At 36.3% G+C, this 19,358-nt stretch overlaps 1 protein-coding gene across 4 annotated transcripts in view; it reads left to right on the forward strand.

Moving 5' to 3' along the window:
* LOC136039935 (cAMP-dependent protein kinase type I regulatory subunit-like) overlaps positions 1–19,358 on the forward strand; it is a 95,108-nt gene that overhangs the window by 19,735 nt on the left and 56,015 nt on the right. For 2 of the 4 annotated variants that reach the window (XM_065723933.1, XM_065723935.1), the window contains exon 2: positions 16,421–16,579. In XM_065723933.1, the coding sequence (XP_065580005.1) occupies positions 16,421–16,579 (159 nt within the window). Of the gene's footprint in view, positions 1–6,811; positions 6,831–11,770; positions 11,841–16,420; positions 16,580–19,358 lie in introns of those variants that run through there. The other 2 variants (XM_065723936.1, XM_065723934.1) reach the window with 2 other exon arrangements.

The following is a 19,358-nucleotide window of genomic DNA, read 5'->3' on the forward strand; positions in this document are numbered from 1 at the left end:
ATGATAATTCTTAATGTCAGCTTCTTGATAATGTTGTATCGATAAAGTGGTATTTTGTAAGGTGATCTTTTTTGCCACTTCAAAAAGGGAATTAGATGTCAAAACCAGCTTTCTGATGAACCGTATTCTTCTCCGTATGACCCGTCAGTTGCCTGCTAGTGCTTTGAAAAGAAATGTTGGGACACTTCACTAGGTCTCCAAACGGGGGATCGTAAATCTCCGGTCAAAGATTGTCGGTCATGGTGATTCCAAGGGTGCACTTCTTTTTTGATTTGCCGCCGTTTTCAAGTGGTTACAGTCTCTTTTTATTTCAAATATAATGTTTTCGTAATTAAAAATGATTTTTAAGTTGAACCTAATTAATAATTACTGTTTTTGCCTTAGTGTCAATTAACATCTTCCCCCACTAAACATTTTCTTCGAAATGCGTGTTTTTATTTTTGAGGTTTACTCTCTACTAAGTTGTTAGTAAATAATCAGACCAACTTTGATCTGAAGGAATTTGAAAAATTTTACGTCCGGAGACGTGTGTAGAAGCCCTCTTCCCCTAGAGCTGGTACCCATTTAGAGCTCTTAATGGGCACCTGGAGAAATCTGGGGAAGGGAAACAGGAAGGGTGTGCGAAGGTACAAGATGGCTGGCCCCCATCCCCCCTTGCACGTCCTGGCTGTAGGGCCTTGAGATGGAAATCAGCACCGCCGGTTCGGACCTTAAGGGTCTAGTGCCGCATCCTATACCTTTCTTTTACCTTTACCTCTCTCCCTACTCACAGAATTTTTTTAGCTCCCCTTAATGTTCCTGCCGAACTAAGCATTACTGTTCATAAATTGGCGAAGCCTCAAATGAACCAGCTTGGTCAAGCAAGGTAAAAAATAATTGTCTGCATTAGTTGATTATATTGTAAGAGCTGAAATATGCTTAGGAAGGAATGTATCAACGGGTGGGAACACAATCTAGCAACTGTGGTGATTTTTATAGTTTTTGATGGTCCTAAATCATTTGGTTGTCTCTTAATTTTCACTTGATCGCATTTTGGCCTTATTTGGGTCCAAAATATTTATTTTTACCTTGAAATAGCAGAGGTTGTCACATCCCTTTTTCAGAAAGTTCTTCATAATGAATTGTAAGTAAAGAGCTTCTTGACTTTATAGTAACCGAAGCACTAAAAAGGGAGTTATGATAGCACTACACAAATGAGAAGAATCGACTGAAAGCTTAGGACTATTCCAAATATATTAAATTCATCAAGTTTAAAGTTACCCTTCAAAAGTAAAGATCATTTTAGTTTTCATATACTTTCTGAAAGATTTTGATTCAGTTCACCATGGACCAATTTGGGAAATTCTCTGGTATTTACAATCCTTGGAAAAATTATAAAGAGGATCAAAACCTTGTGCGAAGGTTAGTTGTGTGCAGTGTGGACTGAAAAGAGACAGACGGAATGGTTTGCTGTTGAATCGGATGTGAGGCAAGGATACCTCCTATCCCCGATCTTGTTTGCCACTATAATCGACTGCGTGGATCTTGCAACTTCTGTGGCGGGTTTCAGTTAAACCTTCAGAGATAACTTTATGATTGTGACATTGCCAATGACATAGTTCTGGCTACTCATTTCACAGAAGATTAGATCTGCAATGGAACATAAAGGAGCTAGTTCCAGAAGCCTACCAACCAGGCCAGCAGATTAATACGAACAAGACCAAGGCAATGGTGTTATCACTTTTCTAGCTGGATATCTTAAGCTTGGGGAAACGGAAATTGAAGAAGTTAGTGAATTTAAGTACCTAGGTAGTACACTAACTCAATACGGCAGGTGCGAGAGAGAGTTCATTCTTCGAACAGCATATGCAGGCGCAGCATTCTCTCAAATTAATAGTATTTTTGGAGATCTAGCGAGCATTTTCTCAAGTTTAAGCTGCGTTTGTTCAACAGCGACGTAATCTCCATATTGACCTATGGGTGCGGATTTTGGAGCTTGTCTATAGCTGTAGAGAAAAGGTTACTTAGGCTTGCAAAGGACACTTACGATTTGCTGGGCTGATAGAGTACACAACACCAGGATTCGTCTTCTCACCAAGCAACCTCAAATAACCAGAGGAAGTTCGACTTAGAAGGTAGCGATATCTTCACATGACTAAAATGAGGCAAGGACGACTTCCCTATGACGTTTGGTGCTCGACCCCCCCCCCCGGCCTCCGGAAGAGTGGTAGACAACAGATCACCGTTGGTCGTTCTCTTAAAGTTGAGTTAAGATTAATATGGCCCTTCCTCAATGAGCTTTTGTCTCTGGCTCGGGATCGTTCTACATAGAGGTTAACCATTGCTACCTTGTACGCCACTAGGCGTCAAAGGATCTAAGTCTGATTAAGTGTAAAAAGAGGCATGGGAGGAGGGCAGAGGGGGTACTATAAGGATTATAGTAACTATAAGGAGATAGAATCCGAAATATTCGTTTTCCCATCTTTTTATTATCATTCCTTATCATTAACGAAATAATTAATAACTTTGCAGAAGCTATAGTATGAAAATTCAGATTCAAATAAGTGCAAAGTTTTATTATTCCATCAACATTTTGTTCAAATTCTACCGAACATTTTAGGAAACAGGAGGGAGGGGTGCTAATCAAGATTTTTCCCCGGGCGTGGAGATGCCAGAATGGCCACTGGAGGGGGCCAGTTGCCATTCGATATTTCTAATCACTTAAAAAGGGCGCTAAAACTTTAATCTCCACCTCAATGAATTTTCTTCCGATCTTTTAGGCCCATTGGGGGCCTATGATACATTGAACCTGGCGGTACGATTTTCATTAAGATCTTGACTTTAGGGGCTTATTTCCGCCCTTCTTAGAAGGTAGCGATACCTTCACATGACTCGAATGAGGCAAAGACGACTTCCCTATGACGTTTGGTGCTCGACTCCCCCGGGCCTCTGGAAGAGTGTTTAGTCTCTGGCTAGGGATCGTCCTGCATAGAGGTCAACCATTTCTGCCCTATATGCCACTAGGCGTCAACGGATCTAGGTCTAATTAAGTGTAAAAGGGTTAGTCGTTTTCTAAAGCCACTAAATACTTTTCCTTTTTCAAAAATCATATTCATAATCTTCAGTAATTTATCTCTAACTTCACAACACTATATTTCTGACATTTATTTCGCACACTGTCACCACCTGAGGCGTTATTTTTATTTATTTTTTTTAATTCTTTTTAGTACTGTCTCACTCTTCTTCGCAAAGTTAATCTTCCTTCACTTCCCAATTGTCAAAACAAAATATTTAATTGTTTCCTATATCATTTCCTGCAACTTTATCGTGGTTTAACACATTTTTAAACATTCTGACTATCTCTTATTACTGCTTTCTTTATCACCAATTGTGGCCACGTTTTAGTCTTTAACTGGGACATTTTTAGATTGACTATTTCCTCTCAAATTCTAACCATGCCAATACAATATTTTACTATTATGCCGTCCGGCTGCATTTTCCAGATTATCGGCAATTTTTTTCCATGAACTCCATTTCGTACCCCCGTATTTCTTGCTTTAATGCAAAAACTAAATGCACTAAATGAACCCTTTTTTCTAGAAGCATTGCTGTGCAAAAATTTAGTTTTTTATGTAAGACTCAGAGGGAGCGGTAGTCCTTCTTGAATTAGGGTAACCCGTGGTATGTTATCACAAACAAACTGAAATTAAATAAAAAAATTCTTTTGTATGGACGTATAGATCGAAATTAAAACGAGCAGAAACGATTTTGTATGTGAGGGGGACTGCCTTCTCGTCAGCCCCATCTTTACCCAAAGGTTCGGCTTTGTTTCCTAATTCTTTAACAACGACTGATCAAACCGCTAAATTAAAATAAGAGCTATTTGTATAGCACTATAAATCTTTGAAGAGTAAACAACATTGAGGAGAAGGCAGTGCCACTCATATACGGAATAATTTTTGTTCGTTTTAGTTTTAAATCTTGCCCTTTTTTATACGGGAATACGTTTTTTTTTTGTTTAACTAATTTTATAAATTAGAATTGGCACGAAGGACAAATTTCTTTGGATTTGCATATTCTGGAAAATTTTAATATTGGCTGGGGCCGCTCTTTCGTTGAAGTTTGTTTCCCCGGTTTGTTTGAAGACTTCAAACGAAAGGTATAAAATTGACTTATAGGTTTTCACTGGCTTGTGCATAATCGAAACAAACTTTTGATTTAATAACTTGAAATACGATTTTCTGACTCATATCTCTTTCCAAGAAAATTGGGATTTTTCAGCATTAAGTTTCCATCGCATTAGCTGAAGTGCTCCCTAGCGTATTTATGACATATTAGCCTCTAGTTGCTCCTGAACCAATATTTATTTTAGTCCCATTAAAAATAGTGGTTTGATTACTCCTAGGCTGTTATCTGTTTCTCTAACTTTTCTCAACGTGGGCTAAAGAAACGTGACTTAAACCGAAATCAGGTAATTGGAAATATAAAACGTGTGTTCTCAGTAATGAGTATATGCTGGTGAAGCAAATTTCCATTTTACTTGAGAGAGCTGGGAACTTTACTTTCAACAAGTGTACTCCCGAAGTAAATGACCAAATGACGTACGTGACTGTTTGAAATCTGGATAATGTCAAAATTCACCGATGAATCTCAAAATTGCTTTTTCTCTGTTTGGATTATTTTAGCTTTGCGAGTCAGCCTTTTCAGTCTTATGGAGGCTAAGATGGTAAAAGTTAAAGTTAGGTTGGATTATGTTAGTTTAGGTTAAGTGATTTATATCAGAAATGGGTTAGAAACCTAAGCTAACCAAAGCAAATCTAACCTAACCTGTCATCATCAAACCATACATTAAACTGAAAAAGTTGACTATCAACGCTGACTAATCCAAGAAGAAAAAAAATATTTCGGACATTCACCGTAATATTTACATCTAGCTCATCGAATGCGATTATTTTATGAGTCTAAGCTAAGCGAATACCTGAAGCCTTTGTCTGAAGTTTGAGAAGTATCTTAGACTTTGGCATGGAACTTAAGTTTTTTTTGAATTAATTGGCAAAATTAACGAAAGATTTGCTAAAATTTGAATTTTGGTGGGCATGCTGGGATTTAGTTTTAAAGCGGGCAGTTTTTCCAAATAGTATAAAACTGTCATACGAGTCAACACATATAAAACACAAAACGACCGTCAAACGAGATCTTGCTGGATGAGGGAGGGTTAAAAGCTCCTGGATATGTATAAGATTTAAACAGATGATTCATCAGATGATTAATTGCCAAAATTAACGAAAGATTCGCTAAAATTTAAATTTTGGCATGCATACTGGAATTTATTTATTAAAGGGGACAGTTCTTCCAAATGGCATAAAACTATCAAAAAATATAAAATACAAAACGGCCGTCAAACAAGGTTTTCTGGATGGGGGGGATAAAAGTTCCTGCTTATATACAAGATTTAAACAGATGATTCGTTTGAGACATGACTCTATTTTAACTTTTTACCCTTGTTGCACCAGACCCATGGCTGAGTATTCTTTTTTTCGGGGGGGGGGCACCAATCCCTTTTTGTAAGTTAACAGCAAAATCGTCGAACTGATTCCTTCTCTAGGACAGTTCCTTAGAAAAATGCTCATTGAAAAAACCTCCCAGGGTCTGTTGACTTTTCGAATAAACTTCCTGCCCAAGTAATGGTCAGAAATCGTGTTTAAGCTCCTTTACGAGAATTTTCAACCGCTTTTAAAACATCAATCACCAAGACTGCAGACATATCGTTATAAATTAGGCAAAATATTTGTATGGGGAAAGAAGGCTTCACAAGCGACTTTTAAAGCGATTTGAGCTAACGAACTGTAAGTAAGGAACAACCTAGGGTTATATTATCATAAACGACAGGTTTTTTTTTTTAATTTAATTGTTTCAGAGTTTATTTGTTCGTAAATAAATTTACCACATACGATACTTCAAAATAGTGTCCCCTGGTAAGACTCTGTGGCCTGTTTGAAAGTGTATATGATGCATAAATAGATTTTATTCGTTTTGGAAAGTAAAGACTTCAGCACTGCTAAGAGAAGAGAGTGAGATAAAAAAAAATTCCCATGCCCAAAATAGCTCAAAATAAGACTCAGCTGAGAGATTTTAAATTCCTAAAATAGCAAAATCATATGGTTTTCCAAGGAAGTTTTCCATGGCAGTTCCTCCTCCCATCACCCCAAAGCAACCTGGGATGCTCTCAAAATAAGCTACTGACTAATTCGTCGCGGGTAAATTGTATACCCCTTCTTGAGAGACACTGGAAGTTTTATGACGGGGATGGCTCGGGGGGTAAGTGTGCTTGTACCATTTGGGGGAGGTTGAGGATGGGTTAGACCATCTATTGACAAGAAGCCATAGATTGGTGAGTTAAAGGAATAAATTTTTTGAGAGATCTACCACTGCTTCCAGGTATTTTGAGGTCTGCTTCAAGAGACCTTATTATTCCGTTAGAATGTTTTATTGAGAAAGAAATCGAAACACGGGAGGCAGTGACTTGATTTTACTGAATGTTGTTGTTTGTTGATATGACTAATATAATTTACATACACGTGTCTACCTATGTTGTCCTGAAAAAAAAAACTGTATCTGTTCAAATATTTAAGCGTGTACCTAAATTGTCATAAAAAGCGCTATCTTCTTTTAGAGACGGGAATGTACAAAAGAATTTCAGTTGGAATTTTATCTTTACAATTGAATCGTAAATAAGACAAACTTAACAATGTTGCTTCTAGTTTATCTCTGACCTTTAGCTTTTGGATTGTCAAGTATCGAATACAAGCTGTTAACAAAATATAGCAAAATTTGTGATCAGCTTTGATTGGGTAGGTAATATGAGTGATTGTCTTTAGGCCTATTCACTAAAAGCTTTTACCAATGCCGAGATTTAGCTAGCGATAATTTGAGCCAATCAGAATTTTTTATGGAAATTTTCAGTCAATCTGAAAATCTTAAAAATAATAATACTGGGTCAAATTAGCACTAGGTAAATCTTTTTATTAGTAAAGTATAATTGTGAGTGGACTTTTACGAGGCTTGGGAAATAAGTCGTCCCCTCTACTCAGGACTCTTATATATAATAATATGAAAAAAACTTCGTTTTCTTAAAGAGTTAAAGAGGCTGCGTCCCAAAGTCGAACCTAATAACGTACAGGAATTGGAAGAGGCAGTTGGGGGGCTGCCGCACCCCAAACCCCCAGCTTTTAAAGACTCTTTTGTACAGGTTTTTTTTGTGGGGGGACTTCATTGTTACTAATTACTAGTTTCGGCGCAATGGTTCTCCTGTCCTCTTGTGTTTAACATTTTTCGAAGTTATTCCATTATTCATTCATTTCAATTTTTTGTTAATTAAAAGAGGGCCTTTCCGAAGCCAAGAGCGGGGGGTTAGCAAAAAAACAAAAAACCTGTACAAAAGAGTCTTTAAAAGCTGGGGGTTTGGGGGGCGGCGGCCCCCCAACTGCCTCTTCTAATTCCTGTATTACGTTTGTATTACGACTTTGGGACGCAGCCTCTTTAACTCCTTAAGAAAACGAAGTTTTTTTCATATTATTTCTGTACGTTTTTCTACAATCCATGGTGGATGTAATTTAATAATTCCTGTACTCCTCGTACAGGAATTAGGAGAGGAACCCCCCCCCCCGCTTTTAAATCATTGTATAAAATAGAAAAAAAAATAGATAGAATGACCGAAATGTTTCTTTTGCTCATAAGAAGCTAATATTCTGTTATCTCTCAAATGATAAGCTGTCCAGGTGTTATCAAAATTTTTTTGATGTTGTGAAAAAAAACCGCCAGTAAGGGACTTGAACCTTGACCCGAGGATTAAAAGTCCCACGGTCTGCCGACTGAGCTAATCACTTGCATGTGTGTAAATATAACTTCTCAATAACTTTTAAAAATTTCAAATTAACATGGGCTCTTATGGAGAGAAATGCGTTAATTAATTAGCTAATGCGTGGTTTCTGGAAAACAGGGAAGGAGTTATCGGATCGAGCTGAAATTTCGCGGATAAGCTCCTGGGCCGTAGGGGACCTTAACTTGTGAATTTCAGCCCGATCGGACAAAGTTAAAAGGGGGGGGGGGTTGGAGGGTCGAAACTTTCGGGGGGTTAAGATTTTCCTACGAAACTTTCCAGGAAAATTACTCGGAGAATTCCGCATCGAATGAGTCTTCGTACACCCAGATCCGATGTCGGATGTGACCTGTAGGCGTCTAGAAAAACAAAGAACATGAATTTTAAGTGGCTATGCGTGGTTTCTGGAAAACAGGGAAGGAGTTATCGGATCGAGCTGAAATTTCGCGGATAAGCTCCTGGGCCCTAGGGGACCTTAACTTTGAATTTCAGCCCGATCGGACAACGTTAAAGGGGGGCTGGGGTTGACGGGTCGAAACTTTCGGCCAGATTTTCCCCATGAAAGAAAAGTTGGAGGGGGATGAAATTTTGCAGGTTTCTTAGTTGGAGCTCGGGCTACGAAATGCATCCCTCCCCATCCCTCTGCGACCACTGGAACCGAAGATCGCTTAACATTGTCGTGTGTCGCCTCTTTATAGAGGCACGAGTGTGCCTCCTTGACAAAAGACGTATTGAAGATTAATGAGTGAAATCATGCTTTAGTAAATAGCCAAACAAGCAGGTTGTGATAAGAAGCCCTTACAAGAGTAAGAAGCGTTGCAGGCAGAATAACGCTTTGAAGAGTGTGTAGTAGTAATAGACCGGCAAGATAAATAATCAAACAGTTCGTGATAACGAACGAGAAAGCTAGCTAATTTATATTAAAAAAAAATGGACCGCTGCCTTCTATTGTATTGCGAAGAAGGGTCAATAGGTCGAAGTGATTGACTAATAAAAAGAGTAGTGAATTGTTACATCCTCCGCATCAGTGAGACAAAACTTGGTTGCAAGGGTTGGTTACCAGGGAGTCTAATAAATTTCCACGAAGCCTAAGAAAAGGACACATTTTAATTAGAATTTCCCTAAAATTTTAATTTTGTAAATGTAGACCGTTGGCAAAAGCACCACAGAACTAGAATTGCATTTACGTATAAAGCTGTTCTGTGAATTCAAACAGAAATGCTTTTTTCATTTATCCTAATTTTTGGCCGAGTAAGATCCCAGGAGAAAGCCAGTAAAAGAGAGAGAGAAAAAAATAATGGGAAAAACCTTCTTTGAAGGTAAGGATGGCTATATTCCACACAGCAAACATCCACATCCTTGGCTTACAGCCGCATTCAAGTTAAGTCAATTTGCAGTTAAGCTAATGGACAAAATCACTGCTACTGGTTAATGAAAATCTGTTTGGATCTAACTCAACATACTGCATCGGTCCTTTTTGTATGTTAAAAAAAAGAAGCGAAAGCAAAAAGCAACATTAAAACTTAAAACGGACAGAAATTATTCCATATATGAGGGGGACTTCCCCCTCCTCAATCCCTCGTTCTTCAAGCTAAAGATTTTTAATATTTTTGAAAAAGTTTCCGATTCTAATTCAGCCTTGTGTTTCAGGAGTCGTTCTTACAGAATTGGGACAAAAGGTCCAACTTTAGCGTAAACAGTGGGATATTGAGGAAGGGCCAACCCTCCTCATATACGGAATAGCTTCTGTTCATTTTAAGTCTTAGTGTTGTTCCTTACTTTCACCTGAGAAAACTTCTTTTCTTAATTTTTGAAAATTTTTCAAAAATTTGATCGTTTTTTTAATATATAGAAGTGGCTAGGGGTTAGGTTAGTATAATGCGTTCTGCGCGGCCTGCTTTCCATAATTTTTTGCCGTATTTCCATAATTTTGTTTTTAAAGTATTATATTGGCATCATGTTTTGGTATATTTCATTAAGATTTACCGAGCTTTACTTATAGGGTGTGTTTCATTTAACAGACAAGTACCCAAATTCCCCTTAGCATACTTTTATGTAAAAAGACTTGTTTTTATTCATTGTCTGATCATTTTTCGAATCATGCCGGAAATAACCCTACCCCCAATGGAAACTTTCTCCCGTGGTAAATTTTTTACGTTGAGAATCCTTTCTTCCATGTAAATCCCCCAGACAATTCTAATCCTAATAAAATTTTCCCTGGAAAATCTCCACGTTTGAAATTGAGTCGCCAAAGAGAAGGCAAGACAAATAAAACGAATTTCTTATAGAAATTCTTGCAAATTCTCCCCGTCTAAACTTTATCCTGGAAAGTTCACGTCCCCCCTGGCAACTTCCCTCCCCAGGAAAATCATCCCCGTAAAAAACTCGCCTTTCCCCGGAAAATGTCTGCATATCTCCCAGTAACAAATACCGTATAAAGACAATGGGCAAATATAACTTACAGCCCTCTTCCACAAGGCTACAAGGCCATGTTATCCCCAAGGATGTTGTTATCGGACCTTTCAATTATGCTAAACAAAATGGCTATCTCAACATATGAATGGATGACTGAAGTGAAAAAAGAGGTGTGGGAGGAGGGCAGAGGGGGTACTTGCCCCGGCCACAGACATTTTAGAGGTTCGAAATAAAATAAAAAAATATTCTAACGGTTATAAGCATTTTTAATTTTGGATTTTTTTTTTTTTAATAAAGTAGAAGGGCAGTGTTGGCAGTAAGTATAAGGAAATAGAATCCGAAATATTTATTTTTCCCATGCTTTCATTATCATTCCTTACCATTAACGAGATAATTAATAATTTTGCAGAAGCAAAAGTAAGAAAATTCAGATTCAAATAAGTGCAAAGTTTTATTATTCCATCAAAATCTTGTTCAAATTCTACCGAACATTTTGGGAAACAGGAGGGAGGGGTGCTAATCAAGATTTTTCCCCGGGCCCAAGAGATGCCAGAATAGCAACTAGAAGGGGTTAGTTGCCATTCAATATTTCTGATCACTTAAAAAGAGGACTAAAACTTTTAATCTCAACCCCAATGAGTTCTCTTCCGATCTTCTAGGCCAGTTGGTTCAATAAAGCAACAAAAAACAAACACGCACCCGTGGTCTTTCTTCTTGCAAAAAAAAATAAATAAAAACTCAACGAAAATCCAAATTTTGCTAGGCTCGTGGCTTTTGATGAGTAACATTAAATTTAGTGAACCTTATATGTTTGGAAACAAAATAAAAATACCATTCATTTGACGTATATATTGTTATAAAATACCGTTTTTTAGAGTTTTGGTTACTATAGTACTAGGCCGAGTCGCTCCTTGCTTGCAGTTCGTTACCACAAACTAAACGAAGTTTTGTATTTTCCTTTCCGTTGAAATTATTCATGGGTGCGTATTTAGATTAAGCGTAGAAAAGCGCCAACCTCTCTCATTTTATGCAACAAAACCATAATTTTCGCCTGCCTAACTAAAATCCGTGATGAGATCCGTCGATGAGTTTCGTCCCACCCCCCATTTCCCGTAAGAAAAAAAAATTATAATCCTTTCTAAAAAATCTTCGAACTTTAGCCAATTAAATGAACGCTCCCCAAAAGGGGGGACTCAGTGATTATTTCTATCGAAGACTGTTTTCGTAATGTTTTAGCTATAATGAAATCGAGTCTAAAAATGTATTCTTCGAGAAGCTTCTACAAAGGCCTTGGATCATTCAAGTCATTTATTTCAGCAAATAGTTGACAACATTGTGCCGGTAATAGTGTGGTCTAATCAGTTTTGGTATATTGAAAAATGTAATTATATGTCATTAAGATGGTTCTTTACAAACAATGGGGCTAATCAAAATTATCCTCGCAATCACGCTGCTGCTTTTGTTAATTTTATTTAGAATATTTTTATGCTCAGTGTTGTGTTGGAACTGTTTTACGATCTTGGATATAACTGCCGTTTTATATCTTGATTTACAAATGGAATTTGAGGTCCAGATAATTTTGTATACTTCATGTATATATTATATATATGACTTTCGAAATGTTGGAGCAGGGAAAAGTGCCCCTCCCCCAACTGGCGCCACTGGTTTAATAGAATAGAAACGTTGATCGAACGTAGAAACCATATTGCATAAACCAAAAACGTAGAAACCATATTGCATAAACTAACCTTTGTTTAGATTGTTAAGCAAGTTTCACCCTATATTCCCATCTAGCCGAATCCAATTTCTGTTATTGACATACGCGTTACTGACAGAAGAATTATAGAAAGGTTATTTTCTAAAGATATAAATAAACTCGGTATACTAAAAAACGGCGACAAAGCATTTTATCATTAAACACTAAGTAATGTTTTTGGACCCTAAATGGACTTGCTCTATTTTGATATATATTTTCACCCTTTTTCTTAGTCTACTGCAAGGCTTTTTAAACTTTTGTAATTCCCGACCCAATTCATGATTGCGAGTTCCTTAACGACCCCAGCAAATATAAAAGAAAAATAAATTAATGTTTTTTGATGATATATTTATTAGGTAATAATATACATATGCATATGAAAATATATAGATTTAGAATCCGGTTTGAAACGTATAAAAATCTAAAATTGAAATTTGCACAAAATTTTATAGAAAAACATATAAAAATCTAAAATTGAAATTTGCACAAAATGTTGTAGAATTGTTTTTATTATAGTTTCAAAAACAAAAGTGGATTCTGACCGTCTTCATTCTCTCGAATATATCCAAGTAGTTGCGTGGTAAATATTAAATTAAAGTTTACGTTAAAAATTTAATGAGATGGATGTGCCTGTTTTTTATTGCATAACAAATCAAATCTTGGTGTAATGTTTGAAACTGCTGGACGTTAAGACCTCTTCAACATTGTTTATCGCTGAGCGATATTGGGATTTAATGTGTGTTAAAGCTGAGAAAGTAACTTCACATAAATATGTGGTGTTGAATGGCAGAAGTACATTTAACGCCATATCGGCGATTGTGGGAAATTCAGTTCTAGTTCCCATCCAGAATTCAGTCAAGGGCTTTTTTTGGAATTGTAGTTTTAAGTTTGAGTCACACGAATGCTCAGCAAATTCCTCTTGAATTTTAAGTGGCAGATGATCGATCTCACTTAAGCCAATCCAAAACGGCTTTTGAATCCAAACTATTTTTTGTAAATCAATATTTAATATAAAATATGTCCGGAAATGTGTTTCTAGCGCTTTTAAGTGATCTACAATAGTTCTTGCAATAAAAGTTTTACGATGAATTTTCTCAGTTACAAAATTGTGACACTGGAAAACATTTCGAACAAATTTTTTTCGACCCTGCTTTTCTAAATGCTGATCTTTTTAATAAAACTTTCAATTTTTTCGTTTGAAGTAAATATATCGCAATTTTTTCCTTGAAGAGATAAGCTAAGATCGTTTAACTTCGCAAAAATATCTGACAAATAACACAGCTTGGATAGCCATAAATCATTTTGAAAAAAAGCAGCAAATTCACATTTTCGTTCAGTTAAAAATATTTCGATCTCGTCCTTTAATAACCATAATCTTTTTAAACATTGACCTCTTGACAACCATCTTACTTCTGCATGTAATAACAAAGTTGTGTAGTTGGAATCCATATCCTTACAGAGATTTGAAAATAAGCGACTGTTAAGGGCATGACTCTTAATAAACTTTATGAACTTAACAGCATCCTGAAGCACATCGATCAATTCTGGTGCTATCAATCAATTAAGAAGCGCCCAAAGGACTTTTACATGCCGGGACTGTAAGGTCCCGTCGGTCGCGAAAGGGTTAAACTGACTAATTCGGAGTAACATGCACTTCGTTCACAATCATACAATGGCTAAATGAAAATAACACGAAATGTTTATATAGTTTCTTCGAAATAACGCTTAGAAATTTTGTTGATAATATTTATCAAGACTATTTCGGTTTTAAGAGATTGACAAAAATAAATCTACATTTTTTTATAAATTTCTATAACATCTTCTGATTTGTAGTAAGTTTATACAAGATATTATAATGATCGGAATAGAAATGCTGGTATAAACAGTCTTTCCGAACCAGAAGATTTTATGATATATTTATCTACGAGGATTGTTATTTTTCTTTATAACAATAATTTTACAAGTTAAAAAACATTTTTTGTTAAATTGTATTTTTATCACTCGCGACCCCATAATTTTGCTACGCGACCCCAAATGGGGTCGCGACCCATAGTTTAAGAAGCCCTGGTCTAGTGCATTATTTAGCACCAAATAATCCCTTGATATTTTCGGCACTTGATGATTTATTAATGGCAAGCAGAACGAGATATAAATCTCTTTTTAAATGTCATGTTCTTTTTATGGACTTGGTAAGATTGGCCTTCGAACGGTCCATACAACTTGATGTCATCTGCTCTTATAGGTTCGATTTTTTTTTATTTATTACAGCAGTGAAGATGGATACTAAAGAGGTTTAGCACTGAAACCAGAGCAACCTCATTCATGCTCTTTAGTGGGTACATAAAACAACGACTCTGTCATTCTAGGCATATAAGATGAATTTTTAGAAACATACTGTTTTTTTATGTAGTTTATAGTTTGTGTTTCATGGAGCATGAATGAATTTTGAAATAATTTTCTATTACTTTTATGTTTAAGGTTTTTCAAATCAAGTTTTTTATAAAGTCGTGACGAATAAAAATTAATGAATTAATGCATTTTTGCACACAGTCATAAAATGGTGAAAAAACACCTATATAATCAAATAATATAAGCGAAATCAGAATTTCTAAAGATTTTTCTATTTTTTTTTTGAAATTTCGTTTTTGGTCTACTTTTTGTGAGAGGCTCTGCAATTTTTATTTCTTATTGGTTACAGTCGGTCATGAAACTTAGCTACGAAAGTAGTGGAGGCTTAAACTAACAATATTTTCACAAAATTTGGTGTGAAACTATGGAGGTACCGAGTATTTTCACAATGTTTTAACTTTCTATGGATATATCAGTGAAATTTAATTTGGCTCATAGATAGATAGATAGTTTATTAAGCTCAATAAAACCAACACATATCAAGTAAACTACTTATACATATAAAAAAAAAGATAAATTGCTCCTGAGACTTGCCCAATCTCTTTCAGAATTTTTTACTATATCGGAAAAGAAAATAAATTGCCTGGATTTGGGAGCAAATTCATTTGGATTCAGCTTTAAATTAAGATAACTGAGATTGAGAAGCTTAATACAAAACGAAGATCGTTTATGGAATGGTATAAAATTACTATTACGGCCATATGAATCAGTGAATGAATCAATCACTGACTAATAAAAAAAAATATATTAGATATTTTAGCGTAGTTACTAATTCATTCACGCTGAAGTTGTTCACTCATAATTCCTAGTTCACTCACAATTAATTTCTTAAATTTTGATTTTTCAGTGAATTAAGAAACACATATGTCATTTCAAGCAGCAGAAGTTAGAACTGTTAAAAACTAACTGGTTGGAATTTGTGCAGAAGACCTAACACATACTTCGTTTTTAATTACAGGAATTCATTAATAGATTTGAAATTCCATAACTTATTTCCATCATAAATGTGCTTAAAGATATGTTTACTCCTTCCTGCTGGAAACCAACAAGGGATAACAAATTGAAGCTCATCCTTTCAAGTCCAAACCCAAATCTGTCATATCTTAAGAAATTTTCCTCTCTTATCGTTTTCTCTATTGTTATATGCTATCCTTTGAAGGCAAGCAAACCTTTTATACCTTAAAGCAAATTCCACAACCTCCAAAGGGAGCAAAATAAATCCTACAGTGAAAAATTCTCATTCAAAATTTTGTATTTAATTCATTCAGGTTGACGTTTATCATTCATTGACAATGTATTTCCCTCTTCGTTCGTTTACAAATGTTTTTTTTAAAGTTGCTATTTTTGGATTAATAAAGAGTAGTATCCATAATGATAGCAAATTACTCGGAGTCAAGATATGGACTTACTACTAAAGCTAACTAACTGTAATGCCAAAATTAAAAACAAATCACAAAAAGAGATTTGCCAACTTTTGTTTCTTTAACGGCGGTACTACTCCATCAAGCAAACAAACTGGCTTCCTGAAAATGCTGATCAGCCAACACTTTAAAATAAATTGTACCAGTTTTTAGACTAAAATTGTACCACAAGACAATAATTTGTGCTTTCCGAACAACATGTTAAAAATTTTTGGTAACCAGAAGAAAAATTAGACGTAAACTGAAACTTGAACAGATATCCGAGTCAGAAAAGAGCCAATAACCAAAATGTATCCGAAAATTTCTATGCCAAAAAGTTTCCAAATGTACCGCATTGTACAAGAACTTCTAAATTGTACCTCAAACGGTACAATTGTACAGCGTTGGCAACGCTGATGTGGGTCACCTGGAAATTCCGTTCACTGATTTGCCTCATTTTTGCCAAGCAAGGCAGAATAACTTTTCCGCTGTTAATAATATATGCGATTTAGATAACTGATCTTTGAGGATCAAATGCAATCTTGGGTGTTAAAAATCCGAATGACGATTCTGTTTTATTAGGAAGCAGCCAAAGATGCAAAACGAAGGGCAGCTCTTAGTCCAGAAGACACCGAAGAATCTCCCATGTTAAATAATGCTCCAGTTCCCGCAAGGAATAGAAGGGGAGGCATCTCTGCTGAAACAATGACAGAAGAAGAAGCCACCAACTATCCGAAAAAAGTAAGTGTATTCCCAATTAAGGCTTTGATGGTTTGATGTGGCCCTGGTATACTGATTGATGATAAGATATTACAATAGAAATGAATTTCCAGGCACAGTGATCGCTGTAAATGACGCTGAAAATGTCTGGCTAGGTCATTGATGTACACGTTATTGGTGTGTTAAAGAGGTATTTTAATATTTTTGTATATTTAATAAATTCATGGTTGGTAGTTAAAGGCTATCTAGAGCAAGTGGAAGTAAATTTAATAAATCCAATTCATCCCCTCGTTATTAATGCATTGGATGAGATAGTTGAAATAGGTCTAGGACAAAGAGGAACCAGGCCTGATAATTTGATTCCACTCTCTTCATTCCTAATGCTGGTGAGGGGATATTTCAAAAAGACCCATGGCAACTTTGGAACAGACCAGGAAGTTTCAGGCACCATAAAAATGACTTTAATGTACCCAAATTCAATATTAATTTAATTGAGTTTTTAACAGTCAAACACGAATCTCTTGGTCCCGAAGGCGCGATTCAAACTTACCGAGCAAATCGTCAGGTTTATATTGGGTACCCTGACCCTCATACCATGACCACGGAAAGCCAGCAAAATCCAGCAGGGGATCAACTTGTTTTGGCCATGTTGCTTGTCTATAAGAATTCAACACCTAATTGTAAGTCGCCTTCGCTTGATAGTTGTGGGGCAAACTTTATATATGTAACCAAATTATAGTTCTCAAGTGACGCAGATTTGGTAAGCCTAGGTCACCTTTACGAAAACTTCTTTAAAATGCATAAACTGCAGACCCCAATTGTCTCACCATTGTGGTCCCCTCAACTCACACCCATAATGGACAGCTGGTAGGACTTTAGCCATGAACTAAAGATACTTGTGTATCTCAATATTGTTAATTTCCCTTATGCATTTTTGTCCAAGTAGAGCACAAGCGGCTGTCTATCCACGTGAAATTGTGAATTTAATCTATTCGGTCCAGTAACCATTTGCTGCGACTACGAATCTCAAGTACTTGTATCTGGGGGCTAAATTTATTGACTCACCTTTATGAGCAACTGAAAAATCATTGTGTCCTTCGGGCTTCCTAGTGTGGAAGATAACTCTTGGATGCGTTTAGATTCAACTTCTTCGATTTTAAGTAAGCTTCAGCTGAATTCAGGAGTGTTTGGAGTCCCTCGGCTGACTGGGCCACCAAAGCTGTGTCGTCGACGAACAGTAAACAAGAAATAAATAGGGTATTCGTTTGCGAGACAGCCGGGGCGTATCTCTTTTCAAGTGTTTTGAACTGAAGTAATTCCTTGTTAAGATATATGCAAATATCTTTGCAATTACCATTTTTTTGCTCTTTACTGAATTTAATGTATTTTCATACTGGACCTGTTCAAAGATATTTGATTTTTGAAGCTAGTCCGATTTCTAACAACGATATTTACTAACAGGGCGTAGAATTAGTCCCTAAAAGTCCCTAAATCCACTTTTTTGGCTCAAGTCCCTTCCAAGTCCCTTTTTATCTAAAAAGTCCCTTGACTCCCAGAAATACCTAAAATTCCCTCTTTGGGAACATGGTATATTTAAAATCGAAGCATGATGTACTTGAAAGATTCTCTTTAGATAATATAAAATCTCCACATATCTGGCTGTAAAGACCACTTGGTTATGGTATCATAGTTCAGCAAGGAGCGACAACAGTAGGAACTTTGTCTGTGGCTTCAGTGTCTATTAACTGTTGTAAACATAGGCAGCTAATAACAGTCCAAACTTGGTCTTTATGTTGGGTGCAAAAGTTGGTTCACATTGTGCTAAAATTCAAGGATAGAGACTTTAGAGAGTAACATTGGTCTAGAGGGTGGGTGGGAGGGATTGGTCATTTTGTGGTAATGCTCAAGGATGGATAATTTACTATAGCTTTATAAAACGGATCATACCAGTATAAATCTGTTAAAATTGACTTGTATTACAATGGCACAAATCATATATTCTCTCTATAGGGTTAGTTGATAAACTAATAGCAGGTTGAGTGAGAAGAGGAGAGTACCATGCGTAGAATATCCAGATGCCAAATTCTTGGACTTTGTGTTTTTTTGATGAACTTAAACGTATTTCTTTTTATGTATTTAGAAAAGAAAATGGCCAAGTGCAAATTTTGTAGATCCTGGTTAAGTAAAGAAGATATGATTGGCAGAAAGATAAATGAATTATGTAGGGTTGGCAATAATAATTTTTCTTTTTGCTGCAAAACATGTGGGAAAAACTTTAGCTGTCACAAAGGCTTTTCCACCTGGAATCAGCATGCTTCATCAGATGAGCACAAGAAACAGGTTATGATTTATGTTAATGACATAGTTACGATTGTATGGATCTGGTAGGTAACAATCCCAATCAGAAGAGCCATTAGCTGACATGGAAGTAAAACTCGTGATATGTTTTGTGACAGAAATGCTGCATATATAGCGGAAATCATCTGGGTACTCAGTCCTTCCAAGCTTCTATGTCTTTGAAGCCATGTTCCTTGGTTAGCTATTACCCAGGATGTCAATGAGTTCAAAGAAGGTTTTGTACTTGATAACCGATCCACTTCACCCACATTGTAAACAGAATCTTATGAAGGACATAGGTGAAGCTCACCTTTCTTGAATACGACAGAGCTACAAACAATGGAGGAAAAAGGGGCTAAAGACTAGAGTGTGCTTTTGGTCCTGTTGAAAAAGATTTTTGGGCCACAATCTGGTGACATATTTCATGGGGCATGCAACTGGTGATGACATTATAAAAGAGCTG

This window comes from Artemia franciscana, chromosome 20, assembly GCF_032884065.1.
Source record: "Artemia franciscana chromosome 20, ASM3288406v1, whole genome shotgun sequence".
NCBI classification, from domain to species: Eukaryota; Metazoa; Arthropoda; class Branchiopoda; order Anostraca; family Artemiidae; genus Artemia; species Artemia franciscana.